The sequence below is a fragment of the Giraffa tippelskirchi genome, chromosome 10, assembly GCF_054371585.1.
Source record: "Giraffa tippelskirchi isolate mGirTip1 chromosome 10, T2T-mGirTip1v1.2.pri, whole genome shotgun sequence".
NCBI lineage: Eukaryota > Metazoa > Chordata > Mammalia > Artiodactyla > Giraffidae > Giraffa > Giraffa tippelskirchi.
The window spans coordinates 28,723,238-28,734,962 of NC_137284.1; the positions used below are offsets into that span (position 1 = coordinate 28,723,238).

The window sequence follows — 11,725 nt, forward strand, 5'->3', positions numbered from 1 at the left end:
CTGGCTTCCTGGAGTGTGAGCTTGCTCTTTACCCAGCACCCTGCTATGTCCCATTCTGTGGAAGGTGGGACACATGTTCTGAACAACCTTCAACCTTCAACTCTTGTCCTCTCCCAATTGATCCACAAGGGATATGTAATAAAAAGCTTTGATTAAGCTTTAGTGAGAGTCCTTATCCTTAGAATATGGTCTCACATCAAGGAGGTAGAGGGGGTGTGAGGAACTGCAGGCAGCATGAGAAGAAACAGGAGGTTTGGAAGATAAAACCCTTAAAACCCTGTCTCCCTGAGGATTTGTCACGTGGGATCATGGGAAGAGTGTAACTTTTTTCACAAATGTCACAAAGTACAAAACCATTTTTATCTTATTTTGGGAAAAAATTATACAAAATTACAAATGCATACTTACCAATGAAAATGAAATATGGAAACAATGAAAACTGCAGAAATAATATCCATGAAAATCCACAAGAACAGATAGAACTTTGGTGTCTGCAAAATAGAAAACACAGTTATAGGCATTTACAGTTGGAGAAGACTGTAGATCATGTGAGTCAAGTCCCTTGCTTGAGCGGGAATGAACAGGGGCAGAGCAGGAGGAGGAACCTTGATTGCTGAGATTGAAGTCAAACACAGAGAATACCTGCTGCTAACCTAACAATCCCCCTTACATGTGCTGAGGGCTCTACAAGGACTAAAACACTCCACACACTTCATTTCCTTGGACCCTCGATAGAGGTCTGAGGGAGTCCCAGAAATGTCACAATAGCATGTCTTCTCTAGACTGAGGACTACAGCCCAAGTTCCTTGACTTCCAGTGCTCTATGTGTTCATGGCACAGTTTCCCAAACCTGGCTGTGCATCCAAATCTACCTGAGCTGCAGCCTTTCGTAATACAGCTTTCTTGGCCTCACTAGCGACTCAGGAATCAGAATTTTTGCATCTTTAACAAGCTCCCCAGAAACAAGCAACCAGTCTGTGAACCAGCATTTAGGAATTATTCTTCTAAATCATCATGCTCCAAATAAAAATGTTGAAATTATCATTCTTAACTAACATGCCGGAGAAGGCAATGGAACCCCACTCCAGTACTCTTGCCTGGAAAATCCCATGGATGGAGGAGCCTGGTAGGCTGCAGTCCATGGGGTCGCTAAGAGTCGGACATGACTGAGCAGCTTCACTTTCACTTTTCCCTTTCATGCATTGGAGAGGGAAATGGCAACCCACTCCAGTGTTCTTGCCTGGAGAATCCCAGGGATGGCGGGGCCTGGTGGGCTGCCGTTTGTGGGGTCGCACAGAGTCGGACACGACTGAAGCGACTTAGCAGCAACTAACATGCCCACTTCTCTAGGCTTCTTGCCTACATCACCCATTTCACAGCTCCATTAACTAGGTTCTACTGAATAAATTTTTTAATTCCCTGGCTTGATCCTCCCTTTCTACCTTCATTTTTGCACCTCCAATAGTACTTGATGGTACTAAGTCTGGCATTTTTATCTTTCTTATGTCATTTCCATCCTAATTGAAGGTCTTTGCTTGGTCTGATTACTAATGATAACAAGAACAACAACAATAATACTAATGATCAAGTTAATGAGCATTAATGAGCATTTACAGGAGCTAAGGTAGTATTCTATGCATGTGAGGTATATTTTCACAGCTAATTCTCACAACAGCTCTACTAGGCAGGCATAATAAAATCTCTTAACCAACTTCTACTAAGCCAAGGCTCCTTATCCCCAGTAGGCAACTGACTGACTGATGCCTTGCCCTGCTGCAGGCTGCCCACCAGATCAGCTGTACAGTCACTAAGAATCAGTTGTTCTTACGGTCCATATGACTTAGAACACCTGTACTTGTTAAAAATGTACAGTGTAATTATTGTTGTTGTTTTAGTCTCTACGTCATGTCTGACTCTTTTGTAACCCCATGCACTGCAGCCCCCCCAGGCTCCTCTATCCTTGGGATTTCCCAGGCGACAATACCGGAGTTGGTTGCCATTTCCTTCTCCAAGAGATCTTCCCAATCCAGGGATCCAACTTGTGCCTTCTGCATTGGCAGGCAGATTCTTTACCACTGAACCATCCAGGAAGGAGTTTAATTAATGTTATATTAAATCTGTATGACCAGAGTTTAAAAAGTACAACATTTTCCGAAAAAAAAAAGCCAATGCTTTGAAAAACTCGATGATGACAGAAGAGGTTTTTAAAAAATAAACTGCAACTGAGGGGTGGGAGGATTATAAAAATCTGCAGATTCCTCATTCACCAAATGAGCTGAAGTTCTTGTACACCAAGGAAACTAAACTTAGAAGTCACAGCTGGTGCACTAGGAAGCACATACAAGTGAGAGAATACAAAATTCAGTCAGCTGAATGCTCTCAAAAGAAAGACTTTGAGGCTATGTCAAAAGGTGAATGATCTAGTTTCACTTTTTTTTTTTTTTTTTACATGATGGTCTCCAGTTTTCCAAGCCTTATTTATTGAAGAAATTCTCTTTTCTCCATTATATAGTCTTACCTCCTTTATCATCAATTAATTGGCCACAGGTGCATGGATTTATTTCTGGGCTTTCCATCCTGTCCCATTTCTCTATAATTCTATCTTTGTGCCACTATCATACTGTTTTGATGACTGTAGCTTTTTAATATAGACCAAAGTCAGGGATCCTGATCCTTCCAGCTCCATTTTTCTTTCTCAATATTGCTTGGCTATTCAAGATACTTTTTGTACCCAAAAAAATGTTAAGATTTTCTGTTATAGTTCTGTGAAAAATGTCATTGGTAAATTGATAGGGATTGCACTTAATCTATAGATTGCCTTAGGTAGTATAGCTGTACCAACGATATCGATTCTTTCAATCTATGAATATGGCATATCTTTCTATCCATTTTTGTCTTCTTTGATTTTCTCATCCGCATTGTACAGTTTTTGGAGTACAGGTTTTTCATCTTGTTAGGCAGGTTTACTCCTAGGTATTCTATTATTTTGATGCAATGGTAAATGGAATTGTTTCTTGAATTTCTCTTTTGGACCTTTTGCTGTTAGTGTATAGGAATGCAAGAGACTTCTGTATATTAATTTTGTAACCTGCAACTTTACCAAATTTATTGATGAGCTCTAGTGGTTTTCTGGGAGCATCTTTAGGATTTTCTATGTATAATATCATGTCATTTACAAACAGTGACAGTTTAAGTTCTTCAAGTCTGGATTCCCTTTATTTCTTTTTCTTCTCTGATTGCCATAGGTAGGACTTCCAAAAACTATGCTGAATAAAAGTGGTGAGAATGGACATCCTTGTCTTGTTCCTAACCTTAAAGGAAATGTTTTCAGTTTTTCAGTGTTGATTTATGATGTTATTTGTAGGTTTGTCAAATATTACCTTTATTTTGTTGAAGTATGTTCTATGTCCATTTTCTGGAAAGTTTTTATCATAAACAGGTGCTGAATTTTGTCAAAAGTTTTTCTGCATCTATTGAGATTATCATATGGTTTTTATTTTTCAATTTGTTGGTGTGGTGTATTACACTGATTGATTTGTAGATATTGATAAGTTCTTGATCCCTGGGATAAATCCCACTGGATCATGGTGTATGATCCTTTTAATGTGTTGCTGGATTCAGTTTGCTAGTATTTTGTTGAGGACTTTTGTCTCTATGTTCATCAGTGATACTGGCCTATAATTTTCTTTTTTTTGTGATATCTTTGGTTTTAGTATCAGGGTGATGGCGGCCTCATAGAATGAGTTAGGGAGTTTTTCTTCCTCTGCAATTTTTTTGGAATAGTTTCAGAACATGTGTTAAATCTTCTCTAAATGTTTGGTAGAATTCACCTGTTAGGAGCATTTAATCACAGTTTCAGTTTCAGTGCTTGTGACTGGTATGTTCATATTCTCTATTTCTTCCTGGTTCAGTCTTGAGAGATCATACCTTGCTAAGAATCTGTCCATTTCTTTCAGGTTGTCCAATTTATTGGCATGCAGTTGCCTGTGTTAGTCTCTTATGATCCTTTGTATTTCTTTGGTGTTAGTTGTAACTTCTACTTTTTCATTTCTAATTTTATTGATTGTGCCCCTTCCCCTTTTGCTTGATGAATCTGGGAAAAGGTTTATCAATTTTATCTTTTAAAAAGAAAAACAGCTTTTATTTTTCATTGATTGCTCCTATCATTTTCATCTCTTTACCATTTATTTCTGCTCTGATCTTATGATTTCTTTCCTTCTGCTAACTCTGGGTTTTCTTTGTTCCTATTTCTCTACTTGCTTTAGATGTAATGTTAATTTATTTGTCATTTTTATTGTTTCCTGAGGTAAGATTGTATTGCTATGAACTTGCCTCTTAGAGCTGCTTTTGCTGTGTCACATAGGTTTTGGATCACTGTGCTTTCATTTTCATTTGTCTCTAGGTATCTTTTTACTTCTTTCATTTCTTCAGTGATCTATTGGTTGTTTAGTAACATATTGTTTAGCCTCCACATGTTTTTGGTCTTTTACATTTTTTTCCCTTGTAGTTGATTTCTAGTATCATAGTATTATGATCAGAAAAGATACTTGATATAACTTCAATATTTTTAAATTTACCAAGACTCACTTTGTGGCCCAGCATATGGTCGATCCTGGAGAATGTTCCATGTGCATTTAAGGCAATGTGTATTGTGTTACATTGGGATGGAATGCTCTATAAATATTAGTTAATATCTGGTCTAATGTGTAATTTAAGGCTTGTGTTTCCTTATCAATTTTTCTGTCAGGAAGATCAGCCCATTGGTATAAGTGCAATATTAAAGTCCCCCACTATTATTGTATCCCTGTCAATTTCTCACTTTTGGTTGTGTTAAGCACCTTATGTATTAAGCACCTTATGTATCAAGCACCTTATGTATTAAGGTGCTTATATTTGGGTACATACATATTTACAATTGTTATACCTTCTTCTTGGATTGTTTCTTTGATTGTTATATAGTGTCCTTCTTTGTCCCTTATAACAGTCTCTATTTTATAAAGTCTATTTTGTCTGATATGAGTATTGCTACTCCAATTTTCTTTTGATTTCCATTTACATGGAGTATCTTTTTCATCCCTTCACTTTCAGTTTGTATATATCCCTGGGTCTGAAGTGGGTTTCGTATAAACATCATACATATCGGTCTTATTTTAGTATCCATTCAGCCAGTGTGTGTCTTTTGATAGGAGTATTTAATCCATTTACATTTAAGGTGATTATGGATATGTATTTTCCTATTACAATTTTCTTAATTGTTTTGGGTTTGTTTTTACAGGTCTTTTTACTTCTTTTTTTATCTTGTGATTTAACGACTAACTTTAGTGTTGTGTTTGGGTTTTTTTTTCTTTTGTGTGTGTGTATGTACTGTAGATTTTTGGCTTGTGGTAACCATGGGGTTTTGACATAGTAGTCTATATATAAACAAGATTGTTTTAAGGTCTTTTAATTTCACATGCATTTCCAATATCCTCCATTTGTGCTCTCCTCACAATTGATGGTTTTGGTGTCATATTTTGGTGCACAGATGATTTCCTATCTTTACTGTATGTTTACCTTTACCGATGAGTTTCTCCATTCGTAATTTCTTCTGTCTCTATCTGTGGCGTTTTCATTTCTGCTTAGAGAAGTTCCTTTAGTACTTGTTGCAATGCTGGTCTGCTGGTGCTGAATTCTCTTAGCTTTTGCTTTTCTATAAAGCTTTTGATTTCTCCAATGAATCTGGATGAGAGCCCTACAGGGTAGAGTGTTGTATGCTTTCCTCTAAGTGTTTTAAAGTATCTGGTCTTATGTCTTTAATCCATTCTGAGTTTGTTGTTGTAGTAGATTGTTTATAAAAATGGCCACATTGTTTGATTCAAAATGCAGGCCTATAAAAAATGTGACTGTACTGTCACTTTCCATTAAGAGGTAAAGTCTGTTTTTCCCCCACCCACCTTGAATCTGAACTTAACCATGTGATTTTCTTTGGCCAATGATACATTTACAAACATCACACTGAGAGATCCTTAAGAAAGCATGTGCACTGGTGCTTGACCTCTCTTGCTGCTGGAAATCCAATGCCAGCAGGTGAACATGCACAAGCTGGCCTCCTTGAGGATGAGTGACCAAATGAAGAAACCACAGTCATCCCAGGTAAGAACCTAGACATGTGGATGAGGCCATCCTAGACCACCTAGTCCAGTCAAGCTGTCTCAGGCTGGAGAAACAACTCAGCCATCATATGGAATGTGACAGATGAATATTTGTTAATTTTAAGCCACTAAATATTAGTTATGCTTTGTAAACATAATAAAATGGTAATAGACTATATATAACTTATTTTATGATGTCCTGTTCTAACTTTTTCAACAAACAGACCACTAAGCAGACCCATGTGTATTGGATAAAACTGCTTCTACTCTACTAGTTTTGTCTCCAATTTACAAATAAACAATCTGAGGCCCAGCAAGTTAGATAACATTTCCAAGAGTTAACACAATAAGTGGTAGAGCCAAGAGCTGAATCTGCATATTCTGACCCAGAGTATGGGCTGCTTAGGAAAGCCTTTAGGATGCTGGTCCCACCTCCTTGACCAAAGTTACATTCAGTCCTTTAAACATCTTTCTTTTAGAAAGAAGTAATTTACTTATCCTTTTACACTCTTTGATTTTGAAACAAATGAATTTATTATAAATTTAAATATTACCAATCCAAGTATTGAAATAAAAAATTTTATTTAATATATCTGAAGGGACAATTTTGAGCCATTACTGATTTAGGGGATAGGATTATGAAGGGTGCACTGTTTTCTAATTTGCATTTTGTAATAACTGAATTTTATATAATGAACAAGTTTACACTGCAATTTTAAAAATCAAAAACATTAGAAAAGTATATAGTACATACAAGAAGAGGAATAATATGGGGAAAGACAAGTGAAGAGGCTTCACTTGAGCCAAGGGACCTGCCATCCTAGGTTTTCTTGGGGATCATCTGTAGAAACCTCCCCAAGCCACCAAGAAAGAAGGGGTAGGCAATTTTACACTGCCACCAGAGGGCCTCAATGAAATACCAGCCCTACAAGACTGTGCCCTTTGCCCTAACTACTTTGCACCTGCTCCTGACCCTGAACAAGTCAGAAAAAAAAAAGGGTCAGTAAGGCTAGAAGTATGGAGAAGGCAACCAAAAATATTCAGTCTTCTCATTTAGGTTTCTCTGCCTAAAGCTTTAATTTTCAAGGCAGTTTAGAGTTTGAGTTATTATTCTGGACTACACATTTTGATCCTGAATTGAGGCTTTTTGGTGACTAAACAGTATGTTGGAAGTTTATCTAAGAATGACTAGAAAAACTATGAGATCTGAGAGAAATCTCATTCAGGGTAAGGAAGAGCCTAGCTCACAGAGCAGTTTAAAAAGTCAGAAAAGAGAAATTAAGCTGTTTTCTGTTGTTGCCTATTGTGTCTGATGCAGTCATCCTATTTACACACTGATAAGAAAAATGGGCTCTGTAGCAGTTAATTGGTTAGCTGGGGTTCCCTTCATAAATAATAAGTGATGAGATTCAGCTGGAAGTGTAACTCAGGTGTTCAGGTCCCCAAGCCTCTGATCATAAGCAGAAGCAGGACAGAAGGGGAAATCAAGCTAGGTGATGGACACTCACAGTCCTTCTCAAAAGCATTTTGGTCAGGACCCACAGTTTTCACTTTGGAATTCAAGTACACTTGAATTCCCACACCTCATGACACTGTCACTGTTGTTCTGCCTACAGGTGGGGACGCAGTATCAACACAGTGGAGTCAGATATTGTGAATCCTGCATCATGTGAAGCTTCAAATTTCAGATTCCCTGTGCGTTACTCCTAGTGGCTAGCTCAAAGGGTTGAATTGCAGTATCCAAGAAAGGCACATTGTGGGGATTCAATAAACAGCCAATTATTTATACCAACAGTAATTTCTCCCTGAGAATAACAGAAGGATCTGGGTGAGAGAAGGGACAATGCCATATTTCCAATGGCACATATTGTTTCCACTCTTAAGTAGCTCCCCTGGGGACTGCACAGTGGACAATGTAGGGGTGGGTGGGGGACAGAGACTCCTATTGTATCAGTCTAGGAAGAATAATCTGAACAACCAGCTCACCATGAAGTAGTAAGGGTGATTCATCTCATTCAGGACTTCAATGTTGTCTGTGGTCACGGACTGAATACTGTGGCACCAGACCAATGAGAAGAGCCAAGGTTCATTGACGATGTATAAGTTGATGCTGATATTAGCTGCTTTATATTCTCTGGGAAGAAAAGGAACCCAGAGGAGATTTAGATTTAATCTTATTTTTATCATCTAAAAGGTAAACAGCCACAATATTTGTGAACGACTATAACTTAAATCACCAGAATTAGTTGGGCATGGGATGACTTATGACATGACACGTAGAATGAGCTCATGTTACAGTGAGACACAGAACTGCATTTAATACCTTTCCTCCTCAGTCAACAGTAGTATGCATGTTCTAAGGGGAAAAGAAAGAAAGGAAGAAAAGAGGAAGGAAGGAAGAGTGGGGTACAGAGTGAAGAAAAGATGGAGGAAAAAATGGGAGGAAGGAAAGCCCTATTAAAATTAGCCAATTTCCATGGTATAAATATTCCTATGTATGAGTGCATGCTAAGTCACTTCAGTTGTGTCTGACTCTTTGCGACCCTGTGGACTGGAGCCCACCAGGCTCCTCTGTCCATGGAATTCTCCAGGCAAGAATAATGGAGTTTCCATGCCCTCCTCCAGGGGATCTTCCCAACCCAGGGATTGAACCCGTGCCTCTTATGTCTCTTGCACTGGTAGACTGGATTTTTACCACTAGCACCACCTGGGAAGCCTTAGCCCAATTTTAACCACCACTGTTAAAACAGGGTTGCAAACCTCTTTGGCTCCAATGAGCTGGTATGAGTGAGCTCCACATGCTACTGTGAAGCAAATATATTTACTTCCTTCAGAGAAGTTACCACTCTCTACTCTACCTGCTTTCCTATCAGTCTTCTTTACTTGACTGTAAGCATATTAAAGCAGAGATTCTGTCTTATTCATTTCCATATATTCAGTACCTGCTTCATAAATAGTTAACTGAAGGAATACATAAATGAATGCCTGTCTGGTAAATATTTACATTTCAAATTTTTAAAAGAATTTTCAAAAGCACCGAGTAGGAGAAATGGAACCCAAATTTCCCTGTGCATTAAATGTCAGTAGATATGCATACAGTATCTATAGATATGGAAAGAAAATAAGTAGAAGAACATCTAGTAATTCTAATCAAGTTGTCACCTTCAGAGAAAACTTCTCACAAAATATGCCATATAAATCCCTTCAAAAATTTTTGTTTTAACACTGCAATGGCACAGTCTATTGGAAACAGCTCTGTATAAGCCTGGGTGTGAATGTAGTTTTGTCATATACTAGCTTGGCAGGTTCTTAGGCTCAGTGTATAAATTGTAAGATAAAAAATCATACTACTACATTTGTAGGAGTGCTTACAATTAGTTACCTAGTATGTTGGAATTGTCTCTAAGACAATTCTACAGATCACCTAAAAGCTTTTTTTTTAATAGAAATAAGGAAACAGTAATAAAAACCTACTTTTCAAAACTTTTTGAAACCAATACAAAAAGCCATGCCATTTCTATATAGAAATTGAAACAATACCATAAACAATTACTCCAAAGAAAAGTAAATACTTAGGTACTAACTTAACAAAACCTATAAGCCATAAACTACAAAGAACTGACGAAAGTCATCAAAGAAGATTTAAAAAGTGAAGAGACATATGTGTTTATGAATTGGAAGACTCAACATTATAAAGATGTCAATTCTCACAGTGATCTGCAAGCTTAATGCAATTCCTATGAAAATACCAGAAAGGATTTTTGTACAATTGGCCCAGCTGATTCTGAAATGTATATAGTAAGGCACAGCCCAAAATTAACTAAAATGATACTAAGAAAGAATAAAGTGAGAAAGAATCACTCTACCAATATTAAGGCTTACTATATAGCTACAGTAATCAAAATACTGTGGTCTTAGAGAAGAAACAGAGATTAATGGAACATAATGTAAAATCACAAAGAGCTGGACACAACTGAGCAACTGAACAACAATTTAAAAGCCATAAACAGACCCAAACAAACATGTCAAAATGATCATTGTTAAAGGTGCAAAATTAAACCAATGAAATAAAAAGTTTTTTTCAACAAATGGTACTAGAGCAATTGTATAGGCAAAGGCAAAAAACAGAAAACTTTGACCCACACCACATAATTCATATAAAAATTGACTAAAGATGGATCACAGAGTTAAGTACATGATGTAAAAGCATAAAACTTTTGGGAAAAAAACAGAAATCTTTGAGATCTAAGGGCTAGACAAAGAGCTCTTAGACTTGACATTAAAAGAATGACTCATAAAAGAGAAAATTGAAAAGGTAAACCTAATCAAAATGTTAAAACTTTTGCTTTGTGGAAGACTCTGTTAAGGAGATGGTACACTGCTGAAACAGACTGGGACAAAATATTTGCAAACCAAATATCCAACAAAGAACTATACTCACACAAAGAACTCTCAAAATTTAACAATAAAAAATCAAGCAGTTCAGTTAAAAATGGTATAAGACATTTTCGCCGAAGAGGACAGACCATTGCAACTTAGCACATGAGAAGATGTTCAATATTGAACATACTCACCAGGGAATGAAAATTAAAACCACAATGAGATATCACTACATACATAACAGAATGACTACATTTAAAAATGAATCACAATGCCCTAAACTAGAAAGGACAGAGAACCTCTGGATCATCATACATTGTTGGTGGGAACATAAAATGGTATAGGCCCTCTGAAAATGTTTGGCAGTTTCTCATAAACTATATAAAACTTATAAAGTTCCTCATAAAACTTGTCAAACTATCATACCCCAGGAATTGCATTCTTGGGCATTTATCCCACAGAGGTAACAACTTATATTCACAGCAGGCAATTCTGGGAAGACAGCAGAAAAAGAAGCACCAGGAACCTACCCCCATCTAACCAACAACTGCACTGGCAAAATCTACCAAATGTAACTGTTTTGGCTCTATGGGGTTTATTGAAGTCTTGCAACTTCCAGGAAGTTTTATAATTTATGGTTAACTTTGGTCAATTTCAGTAATTAGCACAGTATCAATTATCCACTCTGCATTCTCAGCCCTATCACAGACAGCTGTGCCCATGTTCCCGGAGCAGCTCACACACAGCTTATGGAAGCCAAGATGGGCCAAAAGGTCACTATCCTCCAATTATTGGAGATCTGTGGTCTGATAAAACATTTTAATCTAGGTGTATCTAGGGTACACCAAGATGAACTCAAAGAGATCCACCCTATGACATATTATAATCTAACTTTCAAAAGCCAAAGGCATAGAAAAGACTCGTGAAATCACCTTGTTACATACAAGGATCCTCAATAACATCCTGAGCAGATTTCTCATCAGAAATTTTGGAAGACAGAAGGTAGTGGATCCACATAGTCTAAGTGTTAAAAGAAAAACCTGTCAACCAAGACACTTACATCCAGCAAAGCCTGTCTTTTAAAAATAAGGGGTGTTATAGGAAAAAACAAATCTGACTCCATAGTAGATCTGTTTATTCTAATATGCAAGTTAAATTGCTCTGGTGACAAGGCAAGAATGTTGCCTATGGCCTGATATATATATATAGCACAG

The 11,725-nt window shown here is 37.2% G+C and overlaps 1 protein-coding gene across 14 annotated transcripts in view; it reads right to left on the reverse strand.

The window, feature by feature from the left end:
- The window catches only part of LOC145524716 (glycerophosphodiester phosphodiesterase domain-containing protein 4-like), a 101,982-nt gene that overhangs the window by 11,045 nt on the left and 79,212 nt on the right, over nucleotides 1-11,725 (reverse strand). For all 14 annotated transcript variants that reach the window (XM_081537470.1, XM_081537467.1, XM_081537462.1 and 11 more), the window contains 2 exons: nucleotides 8,118-8,265; nucleotides 409-491 (listed from right to left, as the gene is read on the reverse strand). In XM_081537470.1, the coding sequence (XP_081393596.1) occupies nucleotides 409-491; nucleotides 8,118-8,265 (231 nt within the window). The remainder of the gene's footprint in view (nucleotides 1-408; nucleotides 492-8,117; nucleotides 8,266-11,725) is intronic.